We start from the raw sequence: 17,807 nt of genomic DNA, 5'->3' as shown, positions 1-17,807 counted from the left end.
ATCAGGTGGTAAGTGAGAGTGCAGTCATGTGCCACGTGACCACACTGGCGTTCTTGCGCGCCGTTCGTATCCTCGAAGCATCGTTATGTCGGTACCATTGGCGAAAAAACACTCGAGGATTTGGCCTCATAAACAATAAAGCAGCGTCCCTCGTCATAGGTTGAAATGCCCCATAAAAGACTGCGTAGCGTCATATATACATATTTTTTTGTAATATTTATGTACTTGTTCCTGAGTCGTAAGGTTCAACAATGTACTGTATATAGTTCACCCCAACTCGTGGCCGATAGATGGCAATAATGCGCACTAAAAGCCGATTGTCAATTGTCAAAACAGTAGAAGAATAAGAAAAAGTCCCCACCTCCGGCTTTTCCATGCATTGGCGCGCTTAGCGTTTCGTGGCCGAGGTTCGCTGCTCCTCCTCGGGCAGCTGCTGGTGGACCGACTCGCTTCAGTGGTTGTTGTTGGTAGGAGTAACAGTAGCAGATGTGGAAAGGGGAATAACAACGCTACACTACATAGCAGGCATGAGCGCTGTTCGGTCGGGTTCGGTGGCCGGCCCGGTCCAGCAGGGGCTAAAAGAGGCTCTCATGGAGACCCTGACGGCCATCCTGTCTCCGGTTCAAGAGGTGCGCGCTGCCGCCGAGGAGCAGATTAAAGTGCTGGAAGTGACAGAAGGTGAGTCGTGGCCGATCGGAAAGAGATCGTTATAGTACCGGGCGGGCCCCCCGGTGCTGTCGTTAGGTTAACGGCGTTGGGAGCGAGGAGGAGGGGAGAAGAGGGGGACACCACGCGCCATGCGGACAAGCTGCCTGCCTATTCGGCTAACATTAGCCGAGACTAGCCTAGTCTCTGTTGGCTAAGACGGAAGCTACAAGTTAAACATGCTAACTCTGCTTTTAGCTGCTCTAATGGCAGCAGCATTCCCTTTTAGCTCATTGGCTAATTTGTTCGTCTCAATTAGCAACAGGTCGTGAGATGTCAAAGAAAAGTGGAGTGAATTGGGGGAGTAAGATCCTAACTAGTTTAATTCCTTTTAATGGCGCCGTTGCCATGGTAACCACTCACTGTCACTCTTCAATGACAGTTTCCCCTCGAAAGAGTATGCATTGGGTTCGTCCTCGGGGAAAAGTCTCTTCTAATGGACCTTTTCGCTATGACGTCAGACGTACTTCCGGGTGGCAAGTGCTCAAACAATCTCAGATGGCACCACTAGTAAACAATCACTTACATTTGACCAAGGCAGAGTGGTTGAGAAAACTGGGCTCATATCTCAAAACCCCAAACTTGGGTCACTCGTAAGTCAATGTACCATTGTATTTTTACAGCGTATTTCTAGCTGTGGTGCAAATGGCCCATCATCCCCCCTCATCAGTACTGTGATTACAACATCAACCTAATGTATCTCATGTATGAGGACGGTGATGGATGCTACTCTGTTACCGCCGTGCCAAAACAGCAACCTCAACAAAACAATTGTCACTTGAAATCGGTGGTTAAAGTAACAAGGGCTCACAGCATTTTACATGTGTCCATTGTCTGTGACTTTCGCGTTAGTTGGTACAGCAATTGAAGTGGACCCTCTAGGCGGGCCCCCCACTTGTCAGCAGGAACATTGTCCACCCCAGCCTCATTCCACTTTGGGATGAAAGCCCTAGTTTTGATCCGGGACTCTCACAATGTCAAAAGCAGTGTACTGTGTCACTATACAGTACAGCACAGCCTCACCCGTCATCACTACGATCACGCCAGCAAAATCCTTGAGACTTCAGCTCAGTGACCAATATCTAAAGACTTTTTGTAGTCGCCGCCACAGATAATTATGTATGAGATGAGTGATGGCCCTGAAGAATAACATCATAATAACCATCAAGCTGGAAATTCAAATCGAGTTGGCATTTAAATACTGCATCTGGACGGAGGGCTGGATTTAGATGACCTCGACGAAAACATTTGATGGAGAAGCCTCGATGGAGAGAGCAGGCTGGATGCAGAACTCAAAAGTATGGTAGAATGCGGATAGGAAACCTTGATGTGCTCAAGGAAACCTCGGCTAAGGAACCTCGAAGTACTGACTAAAGTGTAATTCAGTAACTTTCGCTAGGGCAATGCACAATTCTATTTAACAAACCAAAAGATTTTATGATAAAATTAGAGTGACTAATAAGGACATAGCAACTGACCACATTATCATTAAAAGGGACATAGTAACCGCATAAGACTAGACAAGACAACATCATCATAATAACACAATGACCCACGACCCAACCCAAAACACAGTCACAAGTTTTTTTATTTATGAATTGACAGTTACAACTTGCGCGAGATAAAATTACGCCTAAAGAATGTGTATATTTAAACATGTTTAGTCATATTTTTGATTTGATATGTTATTTATCTTTAAAAAATTACATTATCTTATTTTTCCATATTTTAATGTAGTTAAAATCTAAAACCATTTATAAATAAGTACTGGTATATAAAATCTAAACAAGATTAAATTTGAGATTTTTGTTTGTAACATTATTAAAAATGTATGAATATTTGTATAATTCAAATTAGTTTTATGTGCAAGGTGATGTTGAATACAATACAATAAATAATGGTTCAAAAATAAATTTAGAAAGTAGTAGAAAAATTATCAACCAGACCAAGAAATGGCAGCAATTACAGAATGTCTTTCTAGTTTGTCTTTTTTTCCATCCCTTCTACTTACAGAGTTTGGTGTCCACCTGGCAGAACTCACAGTCGACCCTCAAGGAGCGCTTGCTATCCGCCAGGTGAGTTGGTGTGAAGATTGACATGCGTTTTAGATCCAAAAGTCTTTCTATTATGAATCGGCAGTGTTTCAGCCACATCTTAGCACCTGACCATACAACCTTTCTCACATCGCAGTTAGCGTCAGTCATCCTGAAGCAGTATGTTGAAACTCACTGGTGTTCCCACTCGGAGAAGTTCCGCCCCCCCGAAACCACCGACCAGGTATCAACCAGATCTCCATTTAACACCAGTACCGGCCAACAACCCGTTCTTAAGTTTTTGTCCGTTTCCCTCTACAGGCCAAAGCCGCCATCAGGAGCTTGCTGCCCAGCGGCCTGCGCGAATCTATCAGCAAGGTACGCTCCAGCGTGGCCTACGCCGTGTCCGCCATCGCCCACTGGGACTGGCCCGAGGCCTGGCCGCAGCTCTTCACCCTGCTGATGGAAATGTTGGTCAGTGGAGACGTCAGCGCCGTGCACGGCGCCATGCGGGTCCTTACAGGTACGCTCACAAGGGTGATCGCCTGTTAATCACAGCACTGTCACAGAGAGAGAGAGAGAGAGAGAGAGAGAGAGACAGTCATCCATACCTATAGAAAAGTTATAACTTAATAAGGCATGTATTTGGTCTGTGGGAGATTACGTTATAGCGTTAATAATGTAATGAGAATTATTCAACAATGTCGTGTGGCTGTTTTACTGGATTTTGACTGATTTTGCGAGGCCCACAGAATATTTTGTTCTATTGCTATAAAAACATGTAACCTACCAAAAGAAAGATTAGAGTTTCTTCTTTCATCGGAAAAAAAAAGTATATTTTTATCTGTTTCCGTTTTGCAGCAATTAGCATTAGAATATAGCTAAGTTTCATCATTATTCACAGATCTGCTTAGAACTGTGGGTAAATGAGCTTTTTTCAACATGGCCCTGGTTGATCTCTTTTGCTTAATGATGAATGTATCAAAAAAAAGCATGCAAAAAATATTTGTAGTGTTGTAAAAGCCAAATCAGATTATTATTATTTTTTTCAATATCAATAGCATTTTTAGACATTTGTATCGGATTTTTGTCTATGCATTAATGGATCATTAAAAATTATTATTTTTTTACTAAAATATATCTAAATATAAAACATTGATTTTTATGAATATTTTGAGAATTCTCTTATTTTTCGTGAGTTATAATTTCATGTAATTTTTCAAAATATCTGAATATATAGCTATCAATACTTTTCTTTTTCACGCCTATTAAGGTATTTTTAGTTGCATGGGAAGTGCTAAATATAGTCTACTGTATTACAATGTGATGCAATCTTGTAGTTGAGGAACATGGTTAGTGAAGACCCTAATCTCATGTGCCAAGGACCCTTTTTAGGTAACTTAAATTTGGACACACTGCAGAGCAATACAATCATGTGATTTCTCCTAGCCAATCAGAAAAAAGTTGCTAGTAGTGATATTTTCATTTATAATTTTAAAAATACATTAAAATAGTCAAATTAATTTGTCAAAAGAAAGAATATTCCATTATACCTGAATAGCAGGGATGGGCAATGCCCATGCCTATTTATTGATTGATTGATTTAAAAACAAACAAAATTTCTTTGGGGGAAATTATAAATATGCATACACAGTTTGGCACCCACGGTTTCAACAGTTTGATGACTCATTTTCAATATTTTTTTTCTAATAAAAAACAAACAAACAAACCTGTTTTGTTGTTGTGGAAAACTCATATTGGAGGTTCATTAGCATTTTTTGGGGTTTACAGAAAAATAGTTTGTTGCACGTGACCCTAGTACGCGTAAAGCAGTTCAGAAAATGGATGAGTATTTGTATTGTTGTACGTCTCCAGAATTCACTCGGGAAGTGTCGGACACACAAATGCCGCTCGTGGCTCCCGTCATTTTACCTGAGATGTACAAGATCTTCACCATGGCTGAGGTAACCACACTCTTTTGTTTTCCAACCCCAACAAACATAACAGGCTTTGTTTGTGTACGAATTTATCTCGGTATTTCTCACTGTTGCAGGTGTACAGCATTCGTACCCGTTCCAGAGCTGTGGAGATCTTCACCACCTGTGCCAACCTCATTTGCGCTATTGAAGAGCTTGAAAAGGTAAAGTCAAACTCCGGATTTAAAATAATTCACTCTATTATCTAGAAAGTAATTCAACTGTATTTATTCCCTGTGTGCTGTTTAGGGTGCAGCCAAAGCCTTGATCTTCCCTGTCGTGCAGCAGTTTACAGAAGCATTTGTGCAGGCCCTGCAGATGCCAGACGGACCCTCGTCCGACAGCGGCCTGAAGATGGAAGTCCTCAAGGTGAAAATAAAAACAGGGGGTGCTTACAAATACTGTAATTAACTAGGCAACGCAGCGGCATTAAGAATATGACCTGTTTGGTGGTCGAAATGAGCATTTTGTGCACGTCATACAGTATCTATGCTGTGGCCACACTTGGAATTAAAGTTCCCCAAGTCTGGATATTAGTTAGTGATCGTTGCCTCGCACAAATTCAGCCTGCGTGATCGCCGCCGTACACTGTAAAAAAAGAAAGAAAAGAAAATGACTATTTACTAAAATTAGTAAAGTAATTTCACTCAGAAATTTTAAGTAAATTTACTAAGAGACAGGGATGTGATTTTTCCGCTAATTCGCGGAATTCCGCTTTTTTTATCTCCCCCCCCCCCCCAAAAAAAATCAGATTTTTTTTTTTGTATTTCATTGTGTATGCACATGACTCAGACAGATAACATCTTCTGCTATAACAAAGACATTTGTGGTATGCTCTAATATGAGTTACTTTTCATTTGGTCATGATACAATTATTTGTTCATGAAATTTGAACTCTTCAACATTATTTATGTGTTAACTTAGTAATCACATTAGTTAGATATGATGATATTCTCAGTGATAGTTTTTAAAAGCAAAGGCAGTCCAATGTTTTTGAATGTGACTGATTTTGAGTTGACTAAAACTGCCATTTTATATGGGATAGTTCAATATACATTGAAAATGTATGCTGTTGTTTTGTCTATTTCTTTGTCATGTGAGTGCATTGAAAGTACTTAAAAACACGGAAAACCCATGAGCTCCGGGGGGCTGCGCCCCCCTTGTCCCCCCACCAGGGCACTGCCCTGGACCTAGCTGGGTGCCAGCGGCCCCCTGACCCCCGGCTAAATTTTCAGATAATTTCACTTTGGTCAAATCACATCCCTGAAGAGAGTTTTGAGTACATTTTACCCGTTTATAAAAGTTTTTCAAGCGTTGAGGAACGAACTCATGACCTTCAGCTTGGGAGCCAGTCACTCTACCGCCTGAGCCATGCAACTCTTGCTGTGTGCCACTATACTGGATTGCTGGTGTGTGCCAAATGAGACCAAAGGTCTTTTGAGGTACAAGGATTCCGCCTGACACCACTTATGTACTAATACACAGCAGGAGCGGCATGGCTTAGTCGGTAGAATGAATTGAATGAATTCCCAACCTGAAGGTTGTCGGTTTGTTTCTCAGCCTTTGAGTATGTTTTTTTTTTTTTATTATTATTAGCTGGTAAAATGTACTCAAAACCCTCCTTAGATTTTCTGAGTGTGAAAACTTTACTAGGTTTTTCAAGTAAATATTACACTTTTTAGTTTTTTTTTTTACAGTGTAGTAAGGCAACCCTTCATAAACCGTGGACCCCCCTGGTGACTGTTGATATACAAACTATAAACTTGACATCTCCTTGCAGGCAATAACGGCATTGGTTCAGAACTTCCCCAAGCCCATGGTGTCGTCCATGCAGCAAATTCTGCCCATCGTTTGGAACACACTCACTGAAAGTGCGGCTTTATATCCTTTTCGGGAACAAATCTGTATACAATCAACAGATATGTGGCTGAATGGGTTGCTTGTTAAGTGGGAAAAAAAACACATTCAGTGGACAAATCAGCCATCTCACTAGATTATTTCAAAGCTACTTTTCCACAAAGCTATTTTGGGTGGGTCGCGGACAGTTGGTAAAAATTTAACACGTTTGCTTCGCAGTTCAGAGGTCTCAGGGCATGAAGTTCAGCTTCATCTCTACTGTTTGGAGTGTTTACATTCTAAGAACGTGCTTGTTCGGCTAGCTAACCTGCAAAACTAATCAGGACCAGCTCTGTAGACGATGGATTGATTGGAGCACCGATCTATATATATGACTGGATAGCCGATAGGCCAAGACTTTTGAAGCCGCGAGGCCGCCATATTGCTCCACCAAAGAAACATTTCTCAGCATACGATCCTATACATTTACAGTATCGAAATTGGAGAACATTTGAGACAGTACTTAGTAGAAACGGCATGATTTTATGATGTTTTGTTAAACATAAAGAAGAAGACTTCAGACACTTGCCTTAAATACATTATATACTTAATGATGTTTACAGGAGGAAACTTGTATATTTTTTTATTAAAGCATTATAACAAAATATGCCAAATCTAATATTGGGGTCTAAGGAACTCTCATGATATAAGAAAAAGGGGGTCTTCAAAGCAGCACATACTGTCCACTTGTTAATTATATATTTTTTACTTGTTAAAAAATAGTGAGCCCCCCGGCCCTATACTAACTACCTACGAGCTAGTACATGTCTAATTTGTACGTATACCGTATAGTTTAGACAGTAGTCTGCCCGTGAGATGGGAGGAGCAAGATGGCCGCCCTGTTGCTTCAACAGCTTGCACGGGCGTGTACGGGCTACCGGCAGATCAGCGGTTGGAAGGCTATGGGTTTTGTCATTAGTTTTCCTCCTTGCCATCACTGGTGCCCTTTTGGTGATGTAACAAAAAAAAAAAAAAAGACAACGTAAAGGAGATTATCCTTTTTGAGGCATCGTTTTGTAGACAATTTCAGAGGGGCAGCTGCGCTTGAATAAGGCCTTTGAATAGTTGAATGAAAAGTTGAAATCCTTTGACTGACATGCTCACTTATGTCAGAACGGAAGTCAACTACACAGAGGAAGTGGACGATCCTGTCGACTCAGATGGTGAGAATGTATCAATGGAGCATAATTTATCTACAGGAGCGTCTTCTCACCGGCCATTTTGCTGACTGTCGCAGGCGAAGTGTTGGGCTTTGAGAATCTGGTCTTCAGCATCTTCGATTTCGTGCACACGCTGATGGAGAAGAACAAGTTCAAGAGTACGGTGAAAAAGGCCCTGCCCGAGCTCATCTATTACATCATCCTCTACATGCAAATGACGGAGGACCAGGTGAGATGCGACGTGCGGAGTGACGTCGTCGCCACGCTGTACTGACCGGCTTCGCCCTCACGCAGATCAAAGTGTGGTCATCCAACCCTCACCAGTTTGTGGAGGATGAGGACGATGACACCCTCTCCTACACTGTCAGGATCTCTGCTCAGGACCTGCTGCTGGTGCGACGAAGCCCCGCTCTTCATAAATGACGGGGAGCTGTGTGTTTTCTTTTGGTAAACCCGAACCCTCGTACGCAGGCGGTTGCTGCGGAATTCCAGAATGAGAGCGCTGCGGCGTTGGCGGCGGCGGCCACCAGACACCTTCAGGAGGCGGAGCAGGCCAAAAACAGCGGCAATGAGCATTGGTCAGCCTCTTGTTTTTGTTCATTAACTGGGATTAGCATTGTGGTGATGTTTTTCATTTATCATCTTGGACTTTGTGGTTACCATGTCTGCGTCGCATTTCTGGGATTCTGGATTTGAATTGGTGTTATTTTATCCTCCATTTTTTAATTTAGTCTCAGTTTTTATTCTTGTCAGCAAATGTTTAAGTTTGACTTCCCCTTTAAGACTAAGTTGTTTAATAGGAGTGAGTGTGAAGATTTGCTCCTTATCGGATAAGGATGTTAAATTCAGACTTGCAATTTCTGGGATTCTGGATTTGAATTGGTGTTATTTTATCCGCCATTTTTTAATTTAGTCTCAGTTTTTATTCTTGTCAGCAAATGTTTAAGTTTGACTTCCCCTTTAAGACTAAATTGTTTAACAGGAGTGAGTGTGGAGATTTGCTCCTTATCGGATAAGGATGTTAAATTCAGACTTGCAATTTCTGAGTGCTAGTGTTTGTCTCTACCAGGTGGAAGATCCACGAGGCCTGCATGTTGGCACTCGGCTCAGTTAAAAGCATCATCACTGAGAACGTGAAAAACGGTCGCATCCAGTTTGACATGCACGGCTTCTTAGCTAGCGTCGTCTTGGCTGACCTCAACTTGGCAGGTGAGTTTGAAAACAAAAGCCCAACTGTCTTAAACCACCAATTTTTGTGTTGAAAAAAAAAAAACATCATCCCGTTCTCTCTCGCCCAGCGGTGTCGCCATTTCTCCTCGGCCGTGCTCTGTGGGCGGCCAGTCGCTTCACCGCTGCTATGTCGCCTGAGCTCATCCAGCAGTTCCTGCAGGCCACAGTGAGCGGTCTCCACGACAGCCAGCCGCCATCTGTGCGTGTGTCTTCGGTCAGGGCCATATGGGGGTGAGTGTAGTGAAATGGTCTTGTCTTTGCACAAGCACCAATATTGTCAACCCTAATATGTTCTATGCACCCCCACTAGTCAACAAACGGCATTCGGATTAATATGGTGTTTGTGGAATATGAGTTAAAGTGGAAGTTAACTTTAAACATTTTGTGACAATAATATGTTATAGGTGACCTCACTAGTCTAAACATGACATTCTGATTAATATTACATTTTTGGAACATGAGTTAAGCAGCAAAATCCAGCTGTTTTTTATTCATCTCAGTTGGCGGCCATTTTGCCACTTGCTGTTGACTGAAGATGACATCAATGCTGCTCAGGCAACAACCAATCAGAGCTCACCTTTTTTCTGAAGCTGCGCTGTGATTGGTTGTTACCTGAGCAACTGTGATGTCATCTTCAGTCGACAGCAAAGGGCAAAATGGCCGCCCCCTGAGATGGATAAAAACGGCTGGATTTTGCTGCTTAAAGCAACACTAAGGAACTTTCAGTTTACGTTGATTATGTCGCCGCCATATGGAGAAAGTCGGTAACGTTATGCCAGAAGAAAGATCATGTTTCTCATGAGGACAAGCGCATTGCGTAATTTTTTAGCTCACAACATACAAATTGACTTCCGTCTTTGTAACGAATGGGTAAAGGGGGAAGTGACGCATGCCATAAAGCAGTCAGCACATTTGTAGTTTTTTGTGTGACAGTGTTCCTTCTATCCTCCTTAATGTTGTTTAGAGCCAGTAAAAATGGCAAAGGTACCATTCAACTAGATTTAAGTCTATGTTTCATCAGAAGAGTTATGAAAATATTTTATTGAGGTTAAAAAGTTCCTTAGTGCTACTTTAACTCATATTCCACTAACGCAATATTAACCAAAATACCATATTTAGACTAGTGGGGCTGCATAGAACATATTATTGTCCCCAAAAAAATTTTGGGTTGACTTATGCACCCATTTTTATCCATCTGAGCAGGCAGCCATTTTGCCATACGCTGTCGACTAAAAATGGCATCTCAGGGCTCAGGTAACAACCAATCATGGCTCACCTATTTTCTAAGTTTGGTCATGTGACATTCACAAGCTGAGACGTGATTGGTTGTTTCCCGAGGAGCAACAGTGATGTCATTTTTAGTTGGCAGCAAGGATCAAAATGGCCGCCCCTGAGATGGATTTTGCTGCCTAATTTACATTAGGCACATTAATAATAATAAGAAGATTCACTGGGCCCGCCTCCTAAAGGCATATGCATATATGCAGAAACAAAACAAAAAAACTACAGTGACATATGAGTAATGTGCATTACTTCTACTCCAGGTATTGTGACCAGCTGAAGCTATCGGAGAACACACACATCTTGCAGCCGTACCTGCCCAGCATCCTGGAGGGGCTGGTCCAACTGGCAACGCAGTTCAACTCCGAGGTACTGGCGCTGGTCATGGAGACGCTGTGCATCGTGTGCACCTTCGACCCGGCCTTCACCACCAGCGCCGAGAACAAGATCTGCCCCCTCACTATCGCCGTGTTCCTCAAATACAGCAACGGTAAAGACCCGATAGATCGTTAACTCTTTTACTGCCACACGTTATCCCAAAAAAACATTTTGGAGCATTTTAACTCATCTTTCAAGGCAAACAGAATATTGTGTGCTACATAAACATGGTGTGTACCACAAGAAAAATCTCATTCTATTCTTTCATTAGAGAAAAAATTATGTTTCAACCTTATTCCGTTCTTTAGTAATCACCATTTGAAAATAGGTAATTTGAGTGTCATTGAGCAAAAATTAAAACCATGAGAAAACAAGCTTTTTGTGAAGAGATATTTTCTGCACAACAGTGACTTTGACACAAAAAAATTTTGTTTAGTGACGTTTTGTGAATTCGATTTAATGTGACAAAGGCTTTGATCACTCACGTCATCCTTGAAAACGTTCAATTTCATCAGATTTGTCATGTTACAGTGTAATGCCATACTACCAGGAGCCCATTGAAAAGAGATACAATGCTGCCATCTGCTGGCCATAGTTAGTGGTTGTTGTTGCATTTTTCCAAAGCAGTGCTGCACAAGACATTGCACTACCCATTGAGGGGGGAAAAAAACATAGTTGATGTTAATAAACGTTCTTGGCGGCATTCATTTGGATTTTAGTATACGTCATTAAACGCGGTAAAAGAGTTCAGTTGAAAACGGATGTACTCCCAACACGTGTACATAGTATGTCTTCCTGGTTCTCTTCAGACCCGGTGGTGGCATCCCTGGCCCAGGGCATTTTCAAGGAACTGTCCCAGATCGAAGGCTGTCAGGGACCCATGCAGATACGCCTCATCCCCACGCTAGTCAGCATCATGCAGGCCCCCGCTGACAAAATCCCAACTGGACTCTGTGCTGTAAGTTAGCAAGAAGTGCCATGATGACAGCTCTACTGTAATCCTTCTAGTTTAGTTTCAAACTCTTCTTTGACTTATATTGGGATGCACGTTAACAGACCGCCATTGACACGCTGACCACGGTGGTGCGCAACACCAAGCCGCCTCTTTCCGACATGCTGGTGTGCCAGGCATTCCCTGTGATGGCACAGTGCACCTTACGCACCGACGACAATACTGTCATGCAGGTAAACGACGCAGCGTTTCAAACTGGCAAGTTATCAGAACCGAGCAAAGTGTCTTCTTCCCTTCTGCAGAACGGCGGCGAGTGTTTGCGGGCGTACGTCTCGGTCGCCTTGGAGCAGATCGCGCAGTGGCGCGACGACCAGGGCAACAGCGGCGTGTGGTACGTCATGCAGGTGGTCAACCTGCTGCTGGACCCCAGGACCTCGGAGTTCACGGCCATATTCGTCGGAAGGCTGGTGTCAACGCTCATCTCTCGGGCCGGCACACAGCTCGGCGAGCAGCTGGACCAAATTCTACGAGCCATCCTGAGCAAGATGCAACAAGCGGAGACTCTGAGTGTCATGCAAGTAAGCGGAGAAAGCAGTTTTGAAGCATAATGTAGTTGGTGGGGGATGATTCACCTCAGTATTGCAAATTAAAATGTTGCATTTTAGTCTTTTTAAAAGCTGAGGATTTCACCAGCAGAGGGTGAAATGTTTGTCACTGACTAGTAATAGGGCAGCATGGTGGACGAGTGGTTAGCATGTATTTTCTCCGGGTTCTCAGGTTTCCTCACACATTTTGAAAACACGCATGTCAGGTGAATTAAAGACTAAATTGTCCATGTGAAATGAATTGTTGGTTGTCTTTATGTGTCCCGTGATTGGCTGATGAGGAATTGAGGAGTTATGACCATTTCACAGTGTATTGCCACCCTCTATTGGTGGAAAGATGGTACTGCAGTGCAACCAGACAGTCAGTTTCGAACGACCCAGGGAAGAATCGAAATCTCAATCTCAATTTTAAACGAATGAACGATATGTATACTGGGGGAAAACAAAATAGTAATATCATAGAATAGCAATTTCATTTGAATTGGAACCCCCAAAAAATCTTGAAAATAATGGAATTGGTATAAAGCCATCTTGTCAAAGTCTTATGTGTATCTTTTAAGTGCTAAATTAAAATACAGTTTGAGCATGTTTATATTTAAGACAACTTTGACATGTCATAAAAGTTGAAATTGTATCCAGGAAGTAAGTTGAACCAATGAAATGATTTATGTTTTCTGCTTGGTCTTCCTCTCGCTCTCTCTACAGTCTCTTATTATGGTGTTTGCCCACCTGGTCCACTCCCAGCTGGAGCCCCTCTTAGACTTCCTCTGCAGCTTGCCCGGCCCCACTGGCAAACCTGCCTTGGAGTTTGTCATGACCGAGTGGATGAGCAGGCAGCACCTCTTCTATGGACAGTACGAGGGTAAAGTCAGGTCAGGACCACTTTTACAACACACCGTGCAACTTCCAAAGTCAATCCACTTTGGAGGTTTCATCAACCTGTTATCTGAAATTAAAAAAATAATAATTATATATACTCGGGCCTGACAAATTAGTCGGACGATTTTTGCCCTTCAAACATCGTCCACAACAATCGGCCAATTGGGCCAAATGCAGTGATGTGATTTTTCCGCTAATTCGCGGAATTCCGCTTTTTTTATCCCCCCCCCCCCCCCAAAAAATCGATTTTTTTTTTTTTTTTTTAGTAGTTCATTGTGTATGCACATGACTCCGACAGATAACATCTTCTGCTATAACAAAGACATTTGTGGTATGCTCTAATATGAGTTACTTTTCATTTGGTCATGATATAATTATTTGTTCATGCTTCCTCCCCCCCCCCCCCCCTCCCCCCACTGGGCACTGCCCTGGACCTAGCTGGGTGCCAGCGGCCCCCAGACCCCCGGCTAAATTTTCAGATAATTTCACTTTGGTCAAATCACATCCCTGCAAATGGCCGATTATTTTCCCCTTAAAACGTACCCTGAATGTACTATTTTGCTTGTGTAGCATTAGCAACTAGCAAGTGTGTAGCGTATGTTATTCTGTGTCCCTAAGCATCATTTAAGATGTTTAATGACACCTTAGTTGGAGTTAATTGTAAAACTAAACACACGACAATAAGAATTACATACACTGAATCTTTAAATGCAAAACATGCTTCGTTTTTAAAACTTAGCTAGCCTAGCGCTAATGCTAAAAGCGAAGGGAGGATCCAATTCAAATGCTAACAAGAAGTTAGCATTGACTTCGGGAGTGTTTTTGCTTCAGATAACGAATATTCACACACAAATGCTGTGGGAACACATACCCACAGGTGAGATAACACTACGCAAAGACACAAATTCTCCCCAATGTGTGAAAAACTAGTTATTTTAATAGAATTCAATTGCAACTTTCTTCTGCACTCACTTTAAGTGTGTACAGCATGGATGCACAGTACCACACTGCCCCCAAGAGGCCAAAATGCACAGAAAGTCAGTATTTGTTCTTACAGTTTTTTCAGTTGCTATTATTTTATTTTTTTCTATTCTTATTTCACTTTTTTATTGTTTTGTTTTGTCATTGTCCGTTGAAGATATATTGAAATAATAATTTTATGCATTAAATATATATTTTTAAATAACCAGCAGATTAATAGGTAATCGGTATGCCACAAAAATGTATATCGGTCGGGCCCTATTATATACTGTATTTAAGTTGTGTGTTTTCTGCAGCACTGTGGCTCTTTGTAAACTGCTGCAGCACAGCCTCAACACAGACGACAAGCGTCTCCAGGACATCATGGTGAAGGGCGAAGAGATATTCAACACCGTGGAAGGAATCCGCACCCGCTCCAAGGCAGCCAAGAGTAAGATGCCGAGCAATGTTTGCTTTCCTTCTGCATAATGCACGAGATTGAATTTGAAGGGCAGTTTGAGCTTGGTGAATTGTTTTGAATGCTATCCTGCCTCCCTGGCAGATCCGGAGCGCTGGACCAACATTCCTTTGCTGGTAAAAATCTTTAAACTGATCATCAACGAGCTGTCGACGGTCGTGGAGGCAAACGCCAGCCGAGCCAACCCAGCCGACTGGAGCCAAGGTGACCAACGAGACTTGCGGACGCTTTTAAAAGAACGTTCAATCCGGCCTTCGTCACCACTTTGTGTTTGGTCTTAGATTCCAGCAGCATGTGTGAGGAGGACGAGGAAGAAGGTGACGAGGAGGATGATGATGATGAAGAAGGGCTGGCAGGGCAGTTGATATCAGACCTCATTGCCTCTAACAAATATGGTACTCGCACCCGTATTTCCTTTATGCTGACTCCACATAAAGTTTCCTCATAGTTTGCCATTTTCTTCCAGATGATGACTATTATGACGACGATGACGACGATGATCCCGATGCTTTAAACGATCCTTTAGATCAAATTGACCTACAGGTACAGCCATGAGCATTAAAGCTCGTTTTTTTTTTCTCCCACTTTACAAAAATATGCATGTTAGGTTCAGCAAAGACTTTAAAGTGTGCGTAAGTGTGACCAGTCATTTGTCGTTATGTGCCCTGTGTGACTGGCTGGCGACCATTCCAGGGTGTACCCTGCCTCTTTCCAAAAGTAAGATGGCTTGCATGGGAAAGTTGCCCCTGCCATCATGGCCGCCACATAGGCACGGCGGTTAGCCGGACTGCTACAGCACGCTATCTTATTACTGTGATTCTTTCGCATTATGCTACTGATTGAACGGCAATACAATCAAACCAATCAGATGCCACTATTTTGGGGTCATGAACTCTAGCATAGCCGTTGTTGGTATGCTAAGAGTTTATGGCGATCCTGTGGATTCCAGGCCAAAGTAATGAGTGATTGTTGTGTTGTATTTTTGGATAATCACTGACTTCTTTGTTGAGTACCTTTTCCAAAATGTGATTTTTGAACAATTCAGAATGTTTATTTCATGAAAATAATACTGATGAAAAGGGCAGAAATGTGACCTATTGAAGCATTCTTGCTCATATCTCTGAATCTCCCCGAGCGGGTTCCGACTCATTTTGTCATGGCGGGTCACATTTGACGTTTTTTGCATCCTGTTTTTCCACCTAGGCATACCTGACCGACTTCCTGACCCAGTTTGCCCAGCAGCCGTGCTACAGCATGTTCTCAGGCCACCTCAACAACAACGAGAGACAAACACTGCAGTCTATCGGCCTCTAGCCCCTGCTGACCCCTTCCCTTCTTTTTTTTTTCCCCTCCTTCCCTTTCCCGTGTCGCCTGATCACCGACGCTCACGGCATCGATCGCCCGGGAAGAAGAATGACAAATCTGTGCTGATGGCAGAGGGAAGAGATGGAATGCACTTACCTCCGACGTCGTGGTTCTCCACGTTTGTAAAGGACTTTGCCCCGGGGACGCTTTAGAGACTGAACGGGAGGCTTGAAATGGGAGGTCAAGGCTTTCACAGTGGGCCAGGTGAACTGTGACATATGAACAGTTTTCCAAATCCTGTTTATGAAGCTGCCTGTTTTTATGTGTGCAAGAATTATGCAGATGGCAATCGCTTCTTCTCGACACAAGAAGGAAAATAACTTCCTGTTCTTTATAATTATTGGAGGCCTTATTCTCCCAGAAAATAGTGACTGTTTCTGCAATGTAATGCTCTTAGTCCACTCATTGTCTCAGCATTACTGTTTGTTTTTTTATTGTCACCGTTACCATGGTGATTCTCTGCCTTTTCGTTTCCTCGTGGCCAGAGAAATGCACATTAGATATTTCTAAATAATATTCTGAACAGAGAGCTTTTTCCAGGTTTCTATTTGACTTTCAGAGGCTTAAGAATGTGCTAGGGCTTTTGTTTGTTTTTCACACTGTGGCACTCAAATGCATTTTCAGAAAGAGGCAGATGACAAAAAGTGTACCTGGTTGTTTAATGTCACATATGTGTGGGCAGGCACTACAGAGACACATCTATTTGTATACAAGCCATTAAAAAGTCAATTTCCCAAAAAAAAGTAGTATGCGCCCTTTTAATTGTATCACCTGAGAAGATGTATTGTAGTCAAATGACCCACATTGCTTTTTGTATCACTATATTCAATTTCAGTGGTGGGCTGTGCATTTGGGAACCAGGGCCTTGAAATTTCATTTTTAAGTATGCCAGAGGCCAAACCGTTTTTTGTTTTTGCTCTATCAGTCATTGTGGTCGTAAAAAAAATTCAATATATTAATGTGTGCAGAGTTACAGATGTATTTTGCTTGTCTAATTTGGCCGTAGCAGTTTTGGTCTGAGCAACCAATCCGATAATGGACAAAATGTTGATGCTATTATGGGCCTGCTACAAGTGTGAGGCAAATTTTTTAAAAAAAAATACAAGTTTTGTTTAAGAGTCCCAGTAGTAATATAGTTTAAACTATATTGGCCGCAGAACTGAATGATTTGGATTTATGGCACGTTGTCTTGAAAAAGCTTAAATCTGATTAACTGGACGCGCTGCCAAGATAAATGCAACGCAATGAAGAGAATAGGCAGTTGAAAATAGATGTATATAATTCCATGGAACAAATTTAATTTTTATTGTAAACATTCGACAAACATTTGTATTTATTGACGTTTTAAAGAAAAAATAAAATGTCCTTAAGAACAATAAAATATAGAACATTTGACGACACCGGTATTTTGTCGCTACATTCAAGTTCAACTAGCTTGCATTCTGTAGTGAATATTACTGAATAATAATAATTCCGAGACTTTCTGGTGAGCACGTGAAAGCACCGCCACCATCCGAGCCAGGCTTGATCGGCGTCACAGTCGGCTAGTGTGTCATTTCCGACGGGTTAAAGCACCGCTAGCCGACACATCTCGTCTCTTTTCTTCCCAGCTCGAATCATGTGTGACAACAACTATTAGTCATAAAACCATTTGTGTATCGCCTCGCTCTTGTTGACTGATGAGAATGGCGTTTCACGCGGACACCAGCGCGTCAGTGGTGGCGTCGACTACGACGACCGTTTTAGCGATGCTAGCCGTCGTCCTCTGCTCCTCTCTGGGTAAGTTTTCGGGGGTAATCCCTTGTCGCCCAGGCCGCGCCGTTTGCTGACCCCTCAAGGCGTTGGCGAATGACGTTTCGTTATGTTATATTTATTTCTCTTTTGAGTCGTGTTTGGAGTTTAGTACTAT

The 17,807-nt window shown here is 42.4% G+C and overlaps 1 protein-coding gene across 1 annotated transcript; it reads left to right on the top strand.

Annotated features, from left to right (window-relative positions):
- Positions 1–355: 355 nt before the first annotated feature.
- ipo9 (importin 9) lies at positions 356–17,296 on the top strand. The gene is made up of 24 exons (XM_077574142.1): positions 356–678; positions 2,719–2,780; positions 2,896–2,982; positions 3,060–3,261; positions 4,614–4,702; positions 4,792–4,878; positions 4,964–5,083; positions 6,495–6,595; positions 7,715–7,773; positions 7,848–7,999; positions 8,065–8,163; positions 8,242–8,348; positions 8,840–8,979; positions 9,069–9,231; positions 10,545–10,771; positions 11,469–11,617; positions 11,716–11,844; positions 11,914–12,189; positions 12,922–13,088; positions 14,373–14,506; positions 14,618–14,737; positions 14,815–14,928; positions 15,000–15,076; positions 15,737–17,296. The coding sequence occupies exons 1-24, from the start codon at positions 528–530 to the stop codon at positions 15,845–15,847; spliced, it is 3,123 nt and encodes a 1,040-aa protein (XP_077430268.1). The 5' UTR covers positions 356–527; the 3' UTR covers positions 15,848–17,296.
- Positions 17,297–17,807: the final 511 nt, after the last annotated feature.

Source organism: Vanacampus margaritifer, chromosome 8 (assembly GCF_051991255.1).
Source record: "Vanacampus margaritifer isolate UIUO_Vmar chromosome 8, RoL_Vmar_1.0, whole genome shotgun sequence".
NCBI classification, from domain to species: Eukaryota; Metazoa; Chordata; class Actinopteri; order Syngnathiformes; family Syngnathidae; genus Vanacampus; species Vanacampus margaritifer.
Note: the sequence above shows the minus strand (reverse complement) of the source record. Positions and strands in the feature narration are given on the sequence as shown.